A 23,521-nucleotide genomic window follows, 5' to 3' on the forward strand; every position below is an offset into this window, starting at 1 on the left:
AGAATGAGGATAAATGTAAAAGAGTATAACTACCAGACGTGTTCTAACAGAAAACAATAGTACAAAGGCTGGATGTGTCACATGTCCTTAACAATGGACTGGCATTTGTAAAACCATTATTTTTATATAATGGATTATTTCTTATGGACCTTAAGTAGTAAGAGCAGAGGTTCTTAACATGGGCATTCCTAAGTTAGGGGACCCCTGTAATTCAGGGTGATGCAATCTAAAACAGCACCAAATTATGTGAAAAATACTTTTATTCATTCTTTCTGAAGTATTAAAGTATGTGAACTACCAGTATATACATAGCTTAACCCCTTGACTGTCGCAACCCCAAATCCTGAGGTGTCTCCTGGTGTTGGGGGGAGGGGAAAAAAAAAAGAAAAAAAAAAATCTTATGAAATGATAGAGAATCTTTTTCCAATTGCAATGACACCAAAAGAACGAAATTTGATGGAAAACTGACGAAGTTAGCGACATTTATGAATTGGCGATTTTGCCCACTTTGAGCCCTATTTTCGGCTAATTCCATTGTTCCAATCGACCAAACTCAGCTATTTCTTTAGAACTCCAGTTTTTCTATCAATTGAATACAAGAAACTGCCCATTTACCGATTTCAACTACCCAATAACGTGGTCAGAAATTTGCGATTTGGCCAATTTCATGAAAATTCAAAAATACAGTATGACAATTTCAAAATAGGGTCCAGAATGAACAATGCAGACATTCCTGGTCCTAAAATAACATTTCCTTTGCTCATCAGTCATGTCTCCAGGCCCCTCTGATATTACTCTTGCTTTCTATTTTGAATTTTTATTCAAACAAAAAATAGAAGATTTACTGTTATGCATACTGCTGCAATATTGTAATAATTGTATAAATAATGTCAACCCATTCATGACTGCATATTAGAATGGCTACTTGGACATACATGTATATTGGAAAATGACATTTGTTTACCTTTGAACTTCAGCAAAAATCTAACATTTCCCCTACTTTGCCCTCCATTTCAAGGTTCTTTTCATAGTAAAACCAATCAAAATCACCTCTACTTCTATAATATGTTTTCCATTGTATCAAATGAGACCAAGAAAACGAGAATACAGCCCGGTGGCCTGGTGGCTAAAGCTCCCGCTTCACACACGGAGGGCCCGGGTTCGATTCCCGGCGGGTGGAGACATTTCGACGTGTTTCCTTACACCTGTTGTCCTGTTCACCTAGCAGCAAATAGGTACCTGGGTGTTAGTCGACTGGTGTGGGTCGCATCCTGGGGGACAAGATTAAGGACCCCAATGGAAATAAGTTAGACAGTCCTCGATGACGCACTGACTTTCTTGGGTTATCCTGGGTGGCTAACCCTCCGGGGTTAAAAATCCGAACGAAATCTTATCTTATCTTATCTAAATACTATACGAAAATAGACCACAAAGTCGACTCTTTATTTAAAAAAAAAAAGTCTTTTTTTTTCTCATTATGCACTGCATGCTGTAGGATTTTTTTCATATGGTGCACACTGACCACACAGACCCATTGTTTCACATCTGGGCCTACCAGCTTTCTCCTGCTTGATTTGAAGCCGCTAGAATTTATGATTATGTATACGGGCTCTGGTGGCCTGGTGGTTAACGCTCTCGCTTCACACGGTGAGGGCCTGGGTTCGATTCCCAGCCAGAGTAGAAACATTGGACGTGTTTCTTTCCACCTGTTGTCTATGTTCCCCATCAGTAAAATGGGTACCTGGGTGTTAGTCGACTGGTGTGGGTCGCATCCTGGGACACTGACCTAAGGAGGCCTGGTCACAGACCGGGCCGCGGGGGCGTTGACCCCCGGAACTCTCTCCAGGTAAACTCCAGGTAATACGTCAAAAACGGTGGCTCGTAAGACATACATACATACATAATATATATATATATATATATATATATATATATATATATATATATATATATATATATATATATATATATATATATATATATATATATATATATATATATATATATATATATATATATATATATATATATATATATATATATATATATATATATATATATATATATATATATATATATATATATATATATATATATATATATATATATATATATATATATATATATATATATATATATATATATATATATATATATATATATATATATATATATATATACATTATATATATATATATACAGTGGACCCCCGCATAGCGAACTTAATCCGTGCAAGAGGGCTGGTCGTTATGCGAAATGTTCGCTATGCGAATTAATTTTCCCCATAAGAAATAATGGAAATAAAATTAATCCGTGCAAGACACCCAAAAGTATGAAAAAAATTTTTTTTACCACAAAAAAATGTTAATTTTAGTACACACAAACTGAAAAAGGCATGCACAATTACATGACACTTACTTTTATTGAAGATCTGGTGATGATTGATGGGATGGGAGGAGGGGAGAGCATTATCTTCTTACTGTTTAGAAGGGGAATCCCCTTCCATTAGGACTTGAGGTAGCAAGTCCTTTTCTGGGGTTACTTCCCTTCTTCTTTTAATGCCACTAGGACCAGCTTGAGAGTCACTGGACCTCTGTCGCACAACAAATCTGTCCATAGAGCTCTGTACCTCCCGTTCCTTCAAGACTTTCCTAAAATGGGCCATAACATTGTCATTGAAATAGTCACCAGCACGGCTTGCAACAGCTGTGTCAGGGTGATTTTCATCCATAAAGGTTTGCAGTTCAACCCACTGTGCACACATTTCCTTAATTTTTGAAGTAGGCACAATGGATTCCACAACTGGCATAGGCTTCTCAGGGTTAGCCCCAAACCCTTCAAAATCTTTCTTAATTTCCATACTAATTCTCACCCTTTTTACCACAGGGTTGGCACTAGAAGCTTTCTTGGGGCCCATGGTCACTTATTTTCCAGAAACAGCACCGAAAACACTGTAATAATACGAAATATTCCGAGTGTATGCTTGAATGTTACCGCGGAGGCTAGCTGGTAAACAATGGGACGGGCGGCACATGTGAGGCTGGCTGAGGGCCCACATTGGACGCGTCTCGGACGAAGTTCGCTGAGCGGGTTTTTGTCTACTATGCGGGGCAAAATTTCAGCGAACAAAGCGTTCGCTATGCGGATTGTTCGCTATGCAAGGCGTTCGCTATGCGGGGGTCCACTGTATATATATATATATATATACGACCAAAACAGTCAAAGGGTTAATTATTACTTTTACGCATCTCACTGTGTGATAGCCCATGAACCAAGCTGACATGAGGTATCAACATGAAGCTTGACACTAATGCATCTGAGGCAGTATTGACAAGAATCTGATAAATTTACACATACTGTACAAACTTTTTAAGTCTTAACAAAACCCTGATATTGTATGTTGTACTGTAATACAGCACTGCTGGTATCAATACCACTGCAATTTGGAGTACTATTATACCAAGAACCGATATGACCTCTCCCTCAAAAAGCTATATCCTCACTGCATGACTGCCAGATTATTACTAAATATTCTCTCTGTTGTGGTATAAAGGACACAAAAGTTTTTGGCAGGACATAAATTTGATGCACAACAGCTAAGAAGCTTCCTTTGAACTTTCAGTGATTTATGCATAATACTGCGTTTATGCTCAGTTGCTCATGCTACAAATGTATGTACTCAGTTAAAGGGTTCAAACAGGGCAATATACATGTACAGGTCCGTCATCACAAATCCGGCATCATTGGGACCTGTAGTGTGCCAGATTACTGAGTTTGCTGGATTACAGAGCGGTTAAGTAAGAATACACTTAACCCTTTCAGGGTTTCGGCCGTACTAGTACGGCTTACGCACCAGTGTCCATGATGTACTAGTACGTATAAATTCTAGTGCCCTCAAATCTAGTGAGAGAAAGCTGGTAGGCCTACATATGAAAGAATGGGTCTATGTGGTCAGTGTGCGCAGTATAAAAAAAATCCTGCAGCACACAGTGCGTAATGAGAGAAAAAAAAAACTGACCGTGTTTTTGGATTAAAACAGCGACTTTGCACTGTATTTTCGTATGGTATTTAATGTTGTATTCTAGTTTTCCTGGTCTCATTTTATAGAATGGAAGACATATTACAGAAATTGAGATGATTTTGACTGGTTTTACAATGAAAAGTACCTTGAAATTGAGCTCAAAGTAGCAGAAATCTTCGATTTTTACCAAAGATCAAAAGTAAACAAATCATGCCAAGCGTCCAATACACGTCAACTGGCGAGTCTAATATTCTTTCACAAGTTTGCTGATATTATTTATACCATTTCTACACTAATGCAGTAGTCTGCATAACAGTAAATCTCCTATTTTTTTGTGAGAATACAAATTCAAAGTGGAAAGCAAAAGAATGTAAGAGGGGCCTGGGGATGTAACTAATGAACAGAGAAAATGTTATTTTAGTGCCAGGAATGTCTTTGTTTATTCTGGACCCTATTCAGAAATTGGCATCTTTTGAAATTTGTGTGAAATTGGCAAAATTGCTAAATTCTGACCACTGTATTGGATAGTTGAAATCTGTAAATGGGTGGTTTCTTGTACTCATTCGATAGAGAGAATGGAGTTCTAGCGAAATAGTTATGATTTTTGTCGACTAGTACACTGGAATTGGCCGAAAATAGGGCTCAAATGGGCAAAATCGCCGATGCGTAAACATCGTTGAGACTGCTAACTTCACGAGAGCATAATTCCGTAAATTTTCCATCAAGTTTCATACTTTTGGTGTCATTATGGTCGGGAAAAGATTCTCTATCTTTTCATAAAATAATTTTTTTTTTTTAAACTTGGTCGACCCTGAGAACAAGTCTCGGAGAGGGCCTGTCGACCCTGAAAGGGTTAATAAAATTAACCAACTTGACTTACACAAAGTTCATTGAACATTGGCAAAAATTGAACATTTCCGCAACTTTAAGCTCAATTTCAAGGTACTTTTCATCGTGAAACCAATCAAAATCATACCTATTTCTGTAATATATCTTGCATTCTATCAAATGAGACAAAAAAAAAAAAAAACGAGAATACAACCATAAAAACCATATGAAAATATACCGCAAAGAGGCGGCTAATGGCTGAGAAGTGAACTTCCTTATGTATTGTCCTTTTTTTTTTTTAATTTTTGGTGTACATTAAGAAGCATCTTTCCATCATACAGTGTCCAAGTTTCAATAAGATAACCCAACAAACAACTGAGAAAAAAAAATATTTACCAAAAATCATATATGGCAAGGCCAAGCTAGGTACTGGAAATAAGTCACTTTGACTTTTTTGGGTTATCCTAGGTTCTCTATACATATGCTGCTATGTATGATAATCTATGTAACTGTATTTGTGTATACCTGAATAAACTTACTTATTTACTTCTATTCTGTCGACTGAGTACAAGAAACTGCCCATTCACTTATTTCAACTACCCAATAAAGTGGTCAGAAATTGGCAATTTGACCAATTTCACACAAATTTCAACAGATGCCAATGCAAAACAGGGTCCAGAATAAACAATGCAGACATTCCTGGCACTAAAATAACATTTTCTGTTCATCAGTCATGGCTCCAGGCCCCTCTTATATTACTCTTGCTTACCATTTGGAATTTTTATTCACACAAAAAATAGAAGACTTACTGTTATGCAGACTACTGCATTATTGTAATAATTGTATAAATAATGTCAACCCATTCTTGACTGCATATTGGAATTTGGAGTGGCAGGAGCACACGCATTAGACAGTGATATCATTTGTTCACTCTTGAACATTGCTAAAGAATGGAACATTTCCGCTACTTTGTGCTCAATTTCAAGGCACTTTTCGTCTTGAAAGCAATCAAAGTCATATCTATTTCTGTAATATATCTTCCATTCTATCAAATCAGAAAAAAAAAAAAAAAAAAAAACATAAAAACCACACAAAAAAATACCGCTATGGGGCTGCTAATGGCTAAGAAGTGAACTCCTTTACTTATGGTCTGATTTCTTTCATTTTTGGTGTACATTAAGAAGCATCTTTCCATCATACACTGCCCAAGTTTCAATAAGATAGCCCAACAAACAACCGAGAGAAAAACTATAATAATAAATACGTAATAATAATAATAATACGTATCTTTATTTACTACAAGTACACGTACATGGTATACAGGCCTAGCTGACATCAGTGACATACTGCTATATTAGAAAGCCCCTTGTTATGTTAAGCATTTCAGGCAAATTAGGACAGTGTCCCAGGATAAGACCCACACCAGTTCAATAACACACAGGTACCCATTTACTGATTCAGTTCAATTCAATTCAGTTCAACTTTATTCTCTATAAGGGTTACAATATGGGGTTTACAGGTTTTGGGTATTGTGTGGTTTACATGTTATAAGATACTAATTACAGAGGGGGCCACTAGGACACCTAGCATGGCTAGGCATTTCGAGCAGACTTAGATTAATTCTTAACATTAAATCCTTACAGATCATGGTATTAAGGCAAAGTGACTACATCATAATTGGCGAGTTTAGCAATGTGAATGCTTTTGTTTTGGCACAATACAAAGTGTCTATATTGGAGTATCATAGGCAGACTTATGACTAGTTAGGATTTATTATTTTAAGATTAAGATGGGTGAACATAGACAATAGGTGTAAAGAAACATGCCCAATGTTTCTACCCTGGCTGGGAATCAAATATTTACCAAAAATCATATATGGCTAGCCCAAGTTAGGTACTAGAAATAAGCCACTGACTTTTTTGGGTTATCCTAGGTTACACACGTGCTGCTATGTATGATAATCAATAAAGAGAAAAATAGCTTTTTTATTTCAGTTTTATGGTGCAGTACGAGTGTATATCACAGTTAGCCCTGTGCTATACTCCATTTTCTCTCTCCAAGTAAACTCTCCTGGTAAGCCCCCAAGACAGGGATGGGAGAATGGTACAGTGGACCCCCAAGTTTCGGCAGCATCGACTTTCGGCAAAATTTGACCTCGAGTTTCGTAATTAGATTCGTGATTCAGCGACAATCTGGTACCCATCCGCCCGTCACCGCGCACACAAAGCCAGTCTCCCATGCCATTCACCCTCAGTGTGCCACTGTTTACCAACATGTGACCATCACCCTGCGGGTTCATACGTAATAATCCATTGTTTGTTGTGATTGCAACTGCTAAAAAAGTCACCATGGGCCCAAGGAAAGCTAGTGCAAGCCCTTTGGTAAAGAAAGCGAAGAACACAATCCAGAGGGACTTTGAAGTGTTTGAGGCAGACCCTGACCCTGCCGACCCTCTGCCTGTTGTGGAAGGTGTTGTGGCATTGGGCAAGTCCATGGGGTTGGAGGCGAGTGACGGGGATGTGGAAGAGTTGGTGGAGGACAACAGGGAAGAGCTAACCACTGACGAACTGCAAGAGCTTCAACTGGAACAGCATCAGACCACAGCTGAGGAACTTGCTTCAGAGGAGGAGGAAAAGAGAGTGAAGGAGGTGCCTTCTTCGGTGATTAAGGACATGTGTTCAAAGTGGAATGAGTTGCAAAGTTTTGTTGAAAAGTATCACTCTGACCAAGCTGAAACAAGCCATATCTGCAACATGTTCAGTGACAAAACCTTGTCCCACTTCAGGCAAATCATAAAGAAATGCCAGAAACAGACCTCTCTGGACAGATATTTTGTGCAACAGGGGTCCAGTGACTCAAGTTGTTCCCAGTGGCATTGAAGGAAGAAGGGAAGTAACCCCAGAAAAGGACTTGCTACCTGAAGTCCTAATGGAAGGAGATTCTCCTTCCAAACAATAGTGTACACCTTCCTCCTATCCCCTCCTCCTGTCTTCCATCCACCCAGAAGTCTTCAGTAAAGGTAAGTGTAATGTTATTATTATTTTTTATATGCATGTACTTAATTTCTGATTGGTTTCAGTATGTAAATCTTTATTTAATTTGAAAAAAAAAAAAAAATATTTTAATATTTTTGGGTGTCTGGAACGGATTAATTTTATTTCCATTATTTCTTATGGGGAAAATGGTTTTGAGTTTCGTGAATTTCGACTTTCGGCAGGCTCTCTGGAACGGATTAATCACGAAACTCGGGGGTCCACTGTACTTGTATCCCATATCCTCTTCGTACCTTCGTCGAACTGCTCGGTATTATGCCAAAGATTATTTATTCTGGAGTATTTAACATGTTTTTATTTATTTATATTGTTTATTATGTCATATTATATCAACTGTGATAGGCAAATAAGCTGTAGTGTTGATATTAGTGTAATAATAAAGCATATTCCCCTGCATCATGAGACTGAGCTCATGGCAACCGACAGTGGCTTCAAAGCCACCTTATCTTTTATGGACAATGTACCGTGTATGTGCTTTACACAACAAGAAGCATTTCTTTTATTCATTGGAACCATGGCTAGGGCTAAAAGCAAGCAGATTATAATAATAAATGGAGAAAAAGAAATTGGAGTGACTTATGCAGCAAGTAGCACCACCAAACAATACCAGCAGGTTGGTGTAGTGACCCTGAAAATTTGAAATTATGCTAGCTGAAATTAGTGCTGAATAACTGATAGAAATGGATGTCTGACTGCTGGATTTGTGATGGCAAACTTGTACTATATTTTTTATATACTATGGCAAAACTGTAATTATTCTCTACCAAACTTACTGAAGCCATACAGAGTGAACTAGTTGAATATTTAATTTTCTTCTACTCACTTTAACTCACTAATGACCATATGTGAAATTACAGCACTGTTATTGTCTTATTAATCTTAAATTGATCTTAAGCTTGCCTGAAATGCTCTGCATATAAAAGGACTTTCGGCATGTTCACCAAATTGTTACACTCCTTTGTACAAACATGTATCATGCTAAAATATACTTGTTATTGTTATCTTGAGTGGCTAACCCTCTGGGTCAAAAATCCAAACAAATCTTATTTTGCATACATGGGATTAAATCTGGAGTATCTGAGAGAGTTAGAGCAAAGGAAGGGGTAGCAGTAATGTTGAAGGATCAGTTATGGAAGGAGAAAAGAGAATATGAATGTGTAAATTCAAGAATTATGTGGGTTAAAGTAAAGGTTGAATGCGAAAAGTGGGTCATAATAAGCGTGTATGCACCTGAAGAAGAGAGGAATGCAGAGGAGAGAGAGAGATTTTGGGAGATGTTAAGTGAATGTATAGGAGCCTTTGAACCAAGTGAGAGGGTAATTGTGGTAGGGGACCTGAATGCTAAAGTAGGAGAAACTTTTAGAGAGGGTGTGGTAGGTAAGTTTGGGGTGCCAGGTGTAAATGATAATGGGAGCCCTTTGATTGAACTTTGTATAGAAAGGGGTTTAGTTATAGGTAATACATATTTTAAGAAAAAGAGGATAAATAAGTATACAAGATATGATGTAGGGCGAAATGACAGTAGTTTGTTGGATTATGTATTGGTAGATAAAAGACTGTCGAGTAGACTTCAGGATGTACATGTTTATAGAGGGGCCACAGATATATCAGATCACTTTCTAGTTGTAGCTACACTGAGAGTAAAAGGTAGATGGGATACAAGGAGAATAGAAGCATCAGGGAAGAGAGAGGTGAAGGTTTATAAACTAAAAGAGGAGGCAGTTAGGGTAAGATATAAACAGCTATTGGAGGACAGATGGGCTAACGAGAGCATAGGCAATGGGGTCGAAGAGGTATGGGATAGGTTTAAAAATGTAGTGTTAGAGTGTTCAGCAGAAGTTTGTGGTTACAGGAAAGTGGGTGCGGGAGGGAAGAGGAGCGATTGGTGGAATGATGATGTAAAGAGAGTAGTAAGGGAGAAAAAGTTAGCATATGAGAAGTTTTTACAAAGTAGAAGTGATGCAAGGAGGGAAGAGTATATGGAGAAAAAGAGAGGTTAAGAGAGTGGTGAAGCAATGTAAAAAGAGAGCAAATGATAGAGTGGGTGAGATGTTATCAACAAATTTTGTTGAAAATAAAAAGTTTTGGAGTGAGATTAACAAGTTAAGGAAGCCTAGAGAACAAATGGATTTGTCAGTTAAAAATAGGAGAGGAGAGTTATTAAATGGAGAGTTAGAGGTATTGGGAAGATGGAGGGAATATTTTGAGGAATTGTTAAATGTTGATGAAGATAGGGAAGCTGTGATTTCGTGTATAGGGCAAGGAGGAATAACAACTTGTAGGAGTGAGGAAGAGCCAGTTGTGAGTGTGGGGGAAGTTCATGAGGCAGTAGGTAAAATGAAAGGGGGTAAGGCAGCCGGGATTAATGGGATAAAGATAGAAATGTTAAAAGCAGGTGGGGATATAGTTTTGGAGTGGTTGGTGCAATTATTTAATAAATGTATGGAAGAGGGTAAGGTACCTAGGGATTGGCAGAGAGCATGCATAGTTCCTTTGTATAAAGGCAAAGGGGACAAAAGAGAGTGCAAAAATTATAGGGGGATAAGTCTGTTGAGTATACCTGGTAAAGTGTATGGTAGAGTTATTATTGAAAGAATTAAGAGTAAGACGGAGAATAGGATAGCAGATGAACAAGGAGGCTTTAGGAAAGGTAGGGGGTGTGTGGACCAGGTGTTTACAGTGAAACATATAAGTGAACAGTATTTAGATAAGGCTAAAGAGGTCTTTGTGGCATTTATGGATTTGGAAAAGGCATATGACAGGGTGGATAGCGGGGCAATGTGGCAGATGTTGCAGGTGTATGGTATAGGAGGTAGGTTACTGAAAGCAGTGAAGAGTTTTTACGGGGATAGTGAGGCTCAAGTTAGAGTATGTAGGAAAGAGGGAAATTATTTCCCAGTAAAAGTAGGCCTTAGACAAGGATGTGTGATGTCATCGTGGTTGTTTAATATATTTATAGATGGGGTTTAAGAGGTAAATGCGAGGGTCTTGGCAAGAGGCGTGGAGTTAAAAGATAAAGAATCACACAAAGTGGGAGTTGTCACAGTTGCTCTTTGCTGATGACACTGTGCTCTTGGGAGATTCTGGAGAGAAGTTGCAGAGATTGGTGGATGAATTTGGTAGGGTGTGCAAAAGAAGAAAATTAAAAGTGAATACAGGAAAGAGTAAGGTTAAGAGGATAACAAAAAGATTAGGTGATGAAAGATTGGATATCAGATTGGAGGGAGAGAGTATGGAGGAGGTGAATGTATTCAGATATTTGGGAGTGGATGTGTCAGCGGATGGGTCTATGAAAGATGAGGTGAATCATAGAATTGATGAGGGGAAAAGGGTGAGTGGTGCACTTAGGAGTCTGTGGAGACAAAGAACTTTGTCCTTGGAGGCAAAGAGGGGAATGTACGAGAGTATAGTTTTACCAACGCTCTTATATGGGTGTGAAGCATGGGTGATGAATGTTGCAGCGAGGAGAAGGCTGGAGGCAGTGGAGATGTCATGTCTGAGGGCAATGTGTGGTGTGAATATAATGCAGAGAATTCGTAGTTTGGAAGTTAGGAGGAGGTGCGGGATTACCAAAACTGTTGTCCAGAGGGCTGAGGAAGGGTTGTTGAGGTGGTTCGGACATGTAGAGAGAATGGAGCGAAACAGAGTGACTTCAAGAGTGTATCAGTCTGTAGTGGAAGGAAGGCGGGGTAGGGGTCGGCCTAGGAAAGGTTGGAGGGAGGGGGTAAAGGAGGTTTTGTGTTCCAGGGGCTTGGACTTCCAGCAGGAATGCGTGAGCGTGTTTGATAGGAGTGAATGGAGACAAATGGTTTTTAATACTTGACGTGCTGTTGGAGTGTGAGCAAAGTAACATTTATGAAGAGGTTCAGGGAAACCGGCAGGCCGGACTTGAGTCCTGGAGATGGGAAGTACAGTGCCTGCACTCTGAAGGAGGGGTGTTAATGTTGCAGTTTAAAAACTGTAGTGTAAAGCACCCTTCTGGCAAGACAGTGATGGAGTGAATGATGGTGAAAATTTTCCTTTTTCGGGCCACCCTGCCTTGGTGGGAATCGGCTAGAGTGATAATAAAAAAAAAAAAAAAAATTGCAACACAAGTCACATCATTCCTCAAATCACTTGGTATTTCCAATGCAAGAAATAGTTCCTTAACCTTATTTAAGTAGTGTACTATACCGGAGTCTCTTGCCAATTTCAAGTTCTACATCTGTAATTTTGGCTTTACACAAGCTATTTGATTATCTTCTACTCACTACTATCCACTATCCCAAATCAGCAGTCCACCATATTATGCTGTACACAGTATCGATTTGGTGACCAATTTGTATTACAACCAACCGAAAATTGTACAAAATGTTTGGCTAACATTGTTTTGGTACAGGGGCAACAGGGCCCTGTCCTCATACAGGATTTTTTTTCTATTCAAGCACTGGATCAATAAACGTGAATTTTTAATCTATGAGAGTCTCGCAGAATGTATCCCTAACAGATCATGAGCAGTAACGTACTGCTCAATTATACGTGCCTTCCCTTCCCTGAAATAAGTGCATCACTGGCCATGGTCAGTGTGCAACATTAGAAAAAACTGCAATTTAAAGTCACAGAAAATCAATACAAATTTTTCCAAAATGGATTATGGTCAAGCTCCAGCAAACATAATTTACGGTGGCCTGCAGGCCAAGACTGTCACAATACTGTCTATGAAGGGTTTTGCCAGCAGCACAGCAAAGGCATTCTTCAAGATTATTGAGAGACCATGTCATGTACTTTAACAAAGAAATTCAAATTGAAAAATATAACTACTGAATTGTACAGCCATAGACAGATGCACAGTTTAAAGTGCCTATGGTATTAGTTATGTAAAATTCAATGGCAAAATAGGCCAAAAATATACTAAGTAAATGAATTTAATCAATTAACAGAATAGAATTTAACTATTGATCAAATAGACTACATAATACCAATGAGACTGAATTAGTTGAGAACTACATTATCAAACAGTGTCTCAAGGAGAGCAGTCAGTCCTCACCACAAGTTTTTGCAACACACATTTTGTCTTGTTTCCATTCACTGCTCTTTATCATGTTTATCAGTCATTGGCATGTTCAGCAACTGTATCGAGAAATAAGTAGATATACTACTGTATAAGGAACAGAAACATGTAACCACAATGTAATCATATGTAATTACAATGCACGATAATGAATGGTGTACAGTATATAGGTATAAAATACATATAATAAAATTTGCTTGTATGTCAAATCAATTTTCCTCACTGAAATTAACTGAAATGCCATTAATCTGTTCCAACCCCCAAAAAAACCACCTCTACGGCTTATTTATCTATCAAAATTGATCTAATATGACAAACACTAAGTAACATAGAAACACGATATATACTCTAGAATGAATAAAATAGGCCATAATATGGCAAGTGTCCAGGACCAGTCCGAGCATATAAAATTATTTCTGCTCCTTCCTATAACATGTTCTTTGGTCCTGGGTAAGAGAAAACACTTTCTGGGAGGTTAACTGCACTAGATCACTAGTGCAGTGATGTATGAATATCTCAAATGCAAGTTATTGACTTATTTCACAAAGATCAACATTTATTATTGAAGTAAATGCAATAATATTGACAGGAGTCATAAAAAAAAATGATTGTTCTACAATTGGCTTGTGAAATATTGGAAATATTCCAAATACAGTGGAACCTCTACTTGCGAGTTTAATCCGTTCCACTGGATTTGCTCATTTGCTGAGTCAATTTTCCTCATTTAAATTAACTGAAATGCAATTAATCTGTTCCAGTGGAATTCTGTACTTCAATAATTTCGCTAATATCAGCTCTAAGGCTTATTTATCTATCTCACTTCATCTAATATGACATAATAAACAATATAAATAATATAGAAACCTGATATATACTCTAGAATGAGTAAAATATGTCATTCATGTAGTGGTATGGGCGGTGTCGGCGGTGGACGAGAGTTTGTCTGGACACCGGGCAAAATTCTTCATGAATAATTTCACTAATATCATCTATACGGCTTATTTATATATCACAGTTCATCTAATATGACATAACAGACAATATAAATAACATAGAAACACGATATATACTCTAGAATGAATAAAATATGTCACTATGTAACAGGTGGAGGCGGCCACAACCGCTCCCTCTTTGTTGTGGTAAACACTGCCATACACAAATAACCCACACATAAAAGAGAGAAGCTTACGACGACGTTTCGATCCGAAACGTCGTCGTAAGCTTCTCTCTTTTATGTGCGGGTTATTTGTGTATCGTTCCAGTCACAGTATTGTGCCCTTTTTTTGTTATTTATAAACACTGCCATCTAGTGACGGCCTTTTGAAGCCGTCTATTATTATAATTATTACATATATGTAATACATTATTATTATATATGTATTATTATTATTATACATATTATTATTATAATTATTATTATTGTATTACATATACTATTATTATTATACGTATTGTTATTATTCATATTATTATTATACATATTATTATTATTGTTATTATTATTATTATTATTATTATTATTATTATTATTATTATTATTATTATTATTATTATTATATAAATTATTTGTAATTTTCATTCACACAAAAAATACAAGATTTACTGTTATTCCTTATTGCAATAATTGTATAAATATGTCAACCCATTCATGACTGCATATTGGAATGGACAGTGACATCATTTGTTTACACTGAACAGCCAAGCAATGGACCATTTCTCCTAGGCTGAGCTCAATTTCAAGGCACTTTTCATCATGAAAGCAATCAAAATCATATCTATTTCTGTAATATATCTTCCATTCTATCAAATGACACCAAAAAAAAGAGAATACAACCATAAAAACCATCTTTCCATCATACATTGCCCAAGTTTCAATAAGATAGTCCCACAAACAAATGAGATACAATTCCCGAGATCAATTTTGCTCGCGTATGGAAGCAAAAAATCGACCCATCGGCTGCTTGTATTTGGAAAAACTCGCACGTGGACATGCTCGCAAGTAGAGGTTCCACTGTATTTTGGGATTTGTGTGGAAGTAAAGGGCAAGATATTTTGCAAAGGTCAAAAACTTAGCAACTTTATTATTTTTTTTTTTGTAGAATAACTAAAGATAATTACACAATTACCTCCAGTGAGAGCATTGCACTAGCATCGTTTTATAAGTACCAAGTCCCAAAACCATCTTTCGTTGTGCCATTTAGGCCAGAGTTCATGCCAAATGTCATTTTCGGTAAAAAAATTTTCAGTAAATATTTTTTTCACTCGTAACTCAGATATTGGCTCGCAACTCAAAGCAAAAAATTGACTGAGCGACAGCTCGTAATTCAGAAAACTCGTAAGTCAAGGTACCACTGTACAGACATGCATCGCTTAATGATGGAGATACATTTTGAGAAATGCAACACTAGGCAATTTCATCGTTGTGCAAACGTCACAGAGTGCACTTACACAAATCTAGATGGTAAAGCCTACCACACACCTAGGCTGTATGGTAAAACCTAGCTGTTTATCATCATTATAAAGTACAGTGGACCCCCGGTTAACGATATTTTTTCACTCCAGAAGTATGTTCAGGTGCCAGTACTGACCGAATTTGTTCCCATAAGGAATATTGTGAAGTAGATTAGTCCATTTCAGACCCCCAAACATACACGTACAAACGCACTTACATAAATACACTTACATAATTGGTTGCATTCGGAGGTGATCGTTATGCAGGGGTCCACTGTATTATGTACTGTACATAACTGTGTGTGCTATACTTTTATATGACTAGCAGCACAGTAGGTTTGTTTACACCAGCATTACCACAAACACATGATTAATGTGTTATGCTCTGATGGCTACGATGTCACTAGGCATTAGGAATTTTTCAGTTCCATCATAATCTTATGGGACCACCGTCATATGTGTGGTCCGTCACTGACAGAGATGTTATGTGGCACATGATTAACGGCCCCCTTCAAGGCTGGCGACATTGCAGACCTGGAGAGTGTACAAAGAACTTTCATGGCACACATAAGTACTGTAAGGCACCTTAACTACTGGGAACAGTTGAAGGTCCTTGGTCTGTATTCCCTCAAATGCAGGCAAGAGAGATACAGTGGACCCTTGACCAGCGATGGCATTGATTAACGATAAATGTGACTAGCGATACATTTTATCGCAAAAATTTTGCCTCGATTAGCTCTAAAAAACTCGACCAACACTATTCCTTCCATTTGAGACGTGTCCACTTCTGGCCAGTGTTCACAAGCCAACCAGCCACTGCGGTCGCCTCCAAGCATACAATCGGAACATTTCATATTATCACAGCCTTTTTAGTGATTGCACCTGCAAAATAAGTCACCATGGGCCCCAAGAAAGCTTTAGTGCCAACCCTACAGCAAAAAGGGTGAGAATTACTATGGATATGAAGAAAGAGATCATTGCTAAGTATGAAAGTGGAGTGCATGTCTCTGAGCTGGCCAGGCTGTACACAAAACCCCAATCAACCATCGCTACTATTGTGGCCAAGAAAACAGCAATCAAGGAAGCTGTTCTTACCAAAGGTGCAACTATGTTTTCGAAACTGAGATCGCAAGTGATAGAAGATGTTGAGAGACTGTTATTGGTATGGATAAACGAAAAACAGATAGCAGGAGATAGCATCTCTCAAGCGATCATATGTGAAAAGGCTAGGAAGTTGCATGACGATTTAATTAGAAAAATGCCAGCAACTAGTGGTGATGTGAGTGAATTTAAGGCCAGCAAAGGTTGGTTTGAGAGATTTAAGAATCGTAGTGGCATACATAGTGTGATAAGGCATGGTGAGGCTGCCAGTTTGGACCAAAAAGCAGCTGAAAAATATGTGCAGGAATTCAAGGAGTACATAGACAGTGAAGGACTGAAACCTGAACAAGTGTTTAATGGTGACACTGACAATGTTGTGAAACACGTTAGGAATGTCATAAAGGAACGGGAGGTACAGGCCTCTATGGGCAGATATGTTGTGCGACAGAAGTCCAGTGACTCTCAAGCTGGTCCTAGTGGCATTAAAAGAAGGGAAGTAACCCCAAAAAAGGACTTGCCACCTCAAGTCCTAATGGAAGGGGATTTCCCTTCTAAACACTAAGACCATCAACACACTTCCCTCTTCCCATCCCATCAATCATCACCAGATCTTCAATGAAGGTAAGCGTCATGAAACTGTGCATGTCTTCTTCAGTTTGTGTGTATTAAAATTAATATTTCATGTGTTAAAAAAATTTTTTTTCAATACTTTTGGGTGTCTTGCACGGATTAATTTGATTTCCATTATTTCTTATGGGGAAAATTAACTTGACTAATGATTATTTTGACTAACGATGAGCTCTCAGGAACGGATTAATAGCGTTAGTCGAGGGTCCACTGTACATGATAATATACACTTAGAAGGTCCTGGAGGAATTGGTACCAAACCTGCACACAAAAAATCATTCCCTATGAAACCAAAAGACTCGGCAGGAGATGCAACATTCCCCCAACGAGAAGCAGGGACACCACAAGTACACTGAGAGACAACACAATAAGTGTCCGGGGCCCAAGACTGTTCAATTGCCTCCCAGCATATGCAAGGGGGATTACCAATAGATCCCTGGCTGTCTTCAAGAAGGCACTGGACAGGCACCTAAAGTCAGTATCTGACCAACCGGGAGAGGGTGTATAAAAATAAGAATATCTGATATGCTGATATATCCCATACACATGTGATCTTTTATTGAAGGGGTGATAAGGTTTTAATAATTTTCCAACTGGCCCTGAATAATTCCAGTTAAATATTATATGCAGTCCTTTGGTATAGTAATTAAGCTTTTACACAAGTAGTTAACATAACCAGTTCATCAAAAGACCCAAGATTCCTTATTAACATTTATTTAAACTTTACAATCTGGAGGGGTGATCAGCCTAAACCAGGGTATCTGAAGGATACAGCTGGGTGCAAACTAGTTGTCTCTAAGACTAATCGAAGATTAGGTAATTTCCAATCTAATAACATAACCCAGTGACCTATGTGTAAATAAATAATTATCATGTATAAATTCCCACACACAAATATATACTTAATGTGCCCATTCTGTAGTGTGGAAACCAGGACAGTGCCACAATCTAAATGAGGCATAACTGATTATGTGTAGTGCTGTAGAATAGCCCAAGGACTCCTGTTGCTTCTACTTCTTGATATAACTCCAAGCAGTCTGTTAGCCTATTTACAGATGCTTAGGCACTGCTATCTTGGCTGTAGAGTTCTGCTTACCACAATGCCAGTGTTTTCCTAAATCTTCATTATCAGCAGAGCACTGCAGGCCTACTGGCCCATGCCAGGCAGGACTAATGTACACCCAACTACACCCGCTCATGTACTTGACCAACTTATACTTAAATATATCTAAGCTCTCGCTTCAGGGACATTACTTGAAAGTTTGTTCCACTCATCTACAACTCTACTGCCAAGCTGTTATGTCCCTGTATATATCCTACCTAAATAAAAATTTGACCAACTTGAATCTGTTGCTGCGAGTACTATCTTGGGTAAATATTTTCAAAATATTATATCCCTTTATTTATTCTTGTTCCCATTTATACAAATCAATCATGTTCCCTCTAATTCTACCTTTCCAGAATGTAAATTCAATGTTATTAGCATATCGTTGCATCTATATTTTCTGACAGACGGTATCAACTTCGTCACACTTTTCTGTATATTTCCCAGTGCATTTATGACAATTCTAAAATTATAGAGACCAGAACTGAGCAGCATAATCAAGTCCAATATTATTTGGTAGATATGGGCTAAGATTGAAATAAATGGTATAAAATACCGACACAATGGAAATATAAACACATATGCAGTATAATGTGATCCTTTATTGACAACGTTTCGCCCACACAGTGAGCTTTTTCAAGATGTTTGTGACTTGAAAAAAGCCCACTATGTGGGCGAAACGTTGTCAATAGAGGATCACATTATACTGCATATGTGTTTATATTTCCATGGGCTAAGATTACTTACACGAGGGCACTAACAAAGCAATGACTGTTATATTGATGACAGTAACTTAATGGTCGACACTGCATAGCACCCATACAATATAAAATTAATTAACGATCTCCAGAAATAAGCAAAACGTCCAGACACACAAAACCAGGAAAAACCCCAGAACCTGGACTCACTCTCCCATAACGCCCGATGGTCGTCATAACACTTCTGAAGGAACTCTTGAGAGTATTCTCGTTTAGCAGAGGAGCCCATGACAGTGTATGTGACTACCTCCAGCAACGACCCTGAACGCACTGGTGCCAAGAAAAGACTACGAATACTTTGAAGGGACCGCATCGTTGCCAGCGTCTCCTGCAGTCAGCTGCTCTAACCTTATGTTAGTCCCACAGGTTATTCAGGAATACTGCTTCCTAACTTAGACCTCATTAAAAAGTATACATATTTTATAAATTCTTTACAAAATAAATGCATACAACTTAATTTTACTTGGTTATATGTCTCGTTTCATTTATTTATTTATAAAGACTCAGAGTTGAGTAATCATCTTGATGATGGGAATTTTTTTTTAGTCCTGAATATCGACAGGTGCATGTAGTTTAGGGTGCATTTATTTGTTTATCTACAGATGGTCAATGGATATATCATATATTTATTTATTTATTTATTTATTTATTAACAATTTGAGCACACATACAGAGGTACAAAAAAAATACAGATAAGAGCAGCATGCCAAAGCCACTTATACTATGCATAGCATTACGGGCTGGCTTAAAATTAACTTAAGATTAACTAAGCAATAATGAAATCAGTGATAAAACATTAATGTAAACAGATTACTATAAAGCACAAGTGAGTATTACAAAGACAGGTCATATGGTTGCATGCATTGTTGTACATTCAGTCGTATGAAGTATTCTGTTAGGTAGTGTATTTAAAAAATAATAAAGTTAGATTCGGTTTTAGGTTTAACATTTATGTGATATAATTGTGAGAAACATTTAAGATATACAATTTATAAGGTTCAGTTATTCAGTATTTATTTGGTTTTGGATGAGTAAGTGATCTTTGAGAAGAGACTTGAATTTATAAACAGGTAGTGTTTCTTTTATATTTACAGGTAATGAATTCCAGATTTTAGGGCCTTTTATGTGCATTGAGTTTTTGCATAGTGTGAGATGGACACGAGGAACATCAAAGAGTGATCTGTGCCTTGTATTATGGTCATGTGTTCTGTTGAGGTTGGCAAGGAGATGTTTGAGGGGAGGGTTAATATCAGAGTTAAGTGTTCTATGTATGTAATAGGTGCAGTAATAAGTATGGATGTTTTGTATGGTGAGTAGGTTTAGTGTATTGAATATTGGTGGAGTGTGCTGCCTGTAGTGAGAATTTGTTATCATTCTAACTGCAGCCTTTTGTTGGGTAATTAGTGGTCTGAGATGGTTAATTGTTGTTGAACCCCATGCACAAATTCCATAGGTGAGATAGGGGTAAATAAGAGAGTGATATAGGGCCAGGAGGGCTGACTGTGGAACATAGTACCGTATCTTCGATAGTATGCCTACAGTCTTGGAAATTTTCTTAGAAATTTGTTGTATATGTGTATGAAATTTGAGTCTATTATCAAGGTGGATTCCTAAGAATTTTCCCTCTGTTAGCTTTGTGATAGGTGATCCGTTTATCATTGTGTTAAGAGGGACATCTGTAGCTCTGTTACCAAACTGAATGAAGTAGGTTTTGTCAATGTTTAGTGTAAGTTTGTTAGCCCTCATCCTGGTAGATATTTTCTGTAATTCGGTATTTACAGTATTGGCTAGCGTGACTGGGCTCGGGTGAGAGAAGACGTATGTAGTGTCATCTGCAAATAGTGTGGGTTTGAGTAATTGCGAAGCATTTGGAAGGTCATTTATGTATAGGAGAAAGAGAAGAGGGCCAAGGACACTTCCCTGTGGGACACCAACTGTAATTGGTTGCGCAGAAGAGTTTGCCCCATTTGCGTACACATATTGGCTTCTGTTGCTGAGGTAAGACTTTAGGTAGTTGAGGGAGTGCCCTCTTATACCATAGTGTGACAATTTTACGTGGAGCAAGTCATGGTCAACTGTATCAAAAGCTTTACGTAAGTCAATGAAGATCCCCAGTGGGACTTCTTTTTTCTCTATTGCAGTGTATATATGTTCTAGCATGTGTATAATAGCATCATTAGTATTTTTATTAGGCCTGAATCCAAATTGGCAGGGGTTGAGTATGTTTTGGGAGATACGGTAGGAGTAGATTCGTTTATGAATTAATTTTTCGAAGATTTTTGAGAGAGGGTGTAAGTTGGATATTGGCCTATAGTTATTCAACTCTGTTTGGTCTCCTCCTTTGTGGATCGGGGTGACCCTTGCTATTTTGAGTACTGTAGGGAAGGTGGAGGATTCAATGGATTTGTTAAAGAGTGTTGCAATGATTGGTGATAGCACTTGTGACACTTTTTTGTATATAAAGGGTGGTAAGGTATTTAAATCTCCTGCCTTGTTTTTTAGTGCGTTGATATTAAGGGAGACTTCGTATGGGTTAGTCGGAGCTAGGAACAGTGTGTTCGGGTAGTTGCCGGTGAGGTAGTCATTTGGTGGGGTATCTGAGCTTGGGATTTTATTGGCAAGGTTTTGTCCTATAGTGGAGAAGAAATCATTGAGTCTGTTTGCTGTTTCTGTTGGTGGGAGTTGGGGTTCATCTGATTTTGCTAATTTTATTTCGCTATTTCGTGATATCTTTTTTGTTCCCAGAATTTCTGATAGGGTTTTCCAGGTCTTTTTTATATCACCTCGTAAGTTGGATAATCTGTTCTCATAATACAATTTTTTTGCCCTTCTTATCAGGCTGGTTAGGATTGACGAGTAACGTTTTGTTTGGTCTCTCGTTATGTGACCCATTCTGTACTGTTTTTCATATTGGTGTTTTGTATTTATGGATTTGAGAATGCTGGGTGTTAGCCAGGGACTGTTCAGTCTCTTAGCTGCCATCTGTTTAGTTTTTTTAGGGCAGTGCTTGTTATAGAGGTATTGGGTCTTTTTTAGAAAATTATTAATACATTCGTCAATATCTGTATGGATTTCTAGCTCAGTGTGCCAATCAATGTTTGCTACTGCATACCACCAGTCCGATAACATTCTTCTTTGCAAATATACAGGGTCTAAAGCCAGCAACAAACAACAAAATACCTTTCATCCGTGGACTGCTTGCAGAGGCAAAGGCAATGTTCGCGGCTTTCACTGAGACCCACATAAAGGATCACTTGGACAACGAAATATGGATCCCAGGTTACAACCTATACAGATGTGACAGAGTGAACAGGCAAAAGGGGGGGGTTGGCCTGTACATTGCAGAGTCACTTGTTTGCACAGAACTGCTAAATGCCTCAAATGATGTAGTGGAAGTTTTAGCAGTAAAGGTCGAGAACCAAAACCTAGTCATTGTGATAGTCTACAAGCCTCCGGATGCAACATCCCAGCAATTCCAGGAACAGCTGTTAAAAATTGACCACTGTCTGGAAAACCTTCCAGCTCCTGCACCCAACATCTTGCTCCTGGGGGATTTCAACTTAAGGCACCTAAAATGGAGGAATATAGCAAATAATATTGTTGCAGTAATAACACCAGGAGGCAGCTCTGATGAAAACTCACACTCACGCGAGCTTTTAAATCTCTGCACAAAATTCAATTTAAACCAGCAAATAATAGAGCCTACTAGACTGGAGAATACACTAGACCTCATCTTCACTAACAATGATGATCTGATAAGAAATATCACCATATCAAAAACAATATACTCAGATCACAACATAATTGAGGTTCAGTCATGTATGCGCGGAGCCCCAGACCGCCATAATGAGATTAGTCACGAGGGAGCATTCACCAAATTCAACTTCAATAACAAAAACATAAAGTGGGACCAAGTAAACCAAGTCCTAACCGATATAAGCTGGGAAGATATACTAAGCAACACAGACCCCAACTTATGCCTAGAACAGATTAACTCGGTGGCACTCGATGTATGCACAAGGCTTATTCCTCTAAGAAAAAGGAGGAGTAGATGTAAAACAGAAAGAGACAGGCGCTCCCTTTACAGGCGACGGAAAAGAATAACAGAGCGGCTAAAAGAGGTCAATATATCTGAAATGCGTAGGGAGACACTGGTCAGAGAAATAGCAAGCATCGAACTTAAGCTAAAAGAATCCTTTAGGAGTCAGGAATCGCGGGAAGAACTAAAAGCCATAAATGAAATCGAAAGAAACCCAAAGTATTTCTTCTCCTATGCCAAATCAAAATCGAGAACAACGTCCAGTATTGGGCCCCTACTTAAACAAGATGGGTCCTACACAGATGACAGCAAGGAAATGAGTGAGCTACTCAAGTCCCAATATGACTCAGTTTTTAGCAAGCCGCTAACCAGACTGAGAGTCGAAGATCAAAATGAATTTTTTATGAGAGAGCCACAAAATTTGATTAACACAAGCCTATCCGATGTTATCCTGACGCCAAATGACTTCGAACAGGCGATAAATGACA

General features: G+C 38.1%; 1 protein-coding gene across 3 annotated transcripts in view; it reads right to left on the reverse strand.

Annotated features, from left to right (window-relative positions):
* Nucleotides 1–19,350, reverse strand: part of Nt5c (5' nucleotidase C) — a 141,751-nt gene extending 122,401 nt beyond the window's left edge. For all 3 annotated transcript variants that reach the window (XM_070085804.1, XM_070085803.1, XM_070085805.1), the window contains exon 1: nt 19,145–19,350. In XM_070085804.1, coding sequence (XP_069941905.1) covers nt 19,145–19,307 — 163 coding nt within the window. In that variant the 5' untranslated portion in view covers nt 19,308–19,350. The remainder of the gene's footprint in view (nt 1–19,144) is intronic.
* Between the last annotated feature and the right edge of the window lie 4,171 nt (nt 19,351–23,521).

This window comes from Cherax quadricarinatus, chromosome 17, assembly GCF_038502225.1.
Source record: "Cherax quadricarinatus isolate ZL_2023a chromosome 17, ASM3850222v1, whole genome shotgun sequence".
NCBI classification, from domain to species: Eukaryota; Metazoa; Arthropoda; class Malacostraca; order Decapoda; family Parastacidae; genus Cherax; species Cherax quadricarinatus.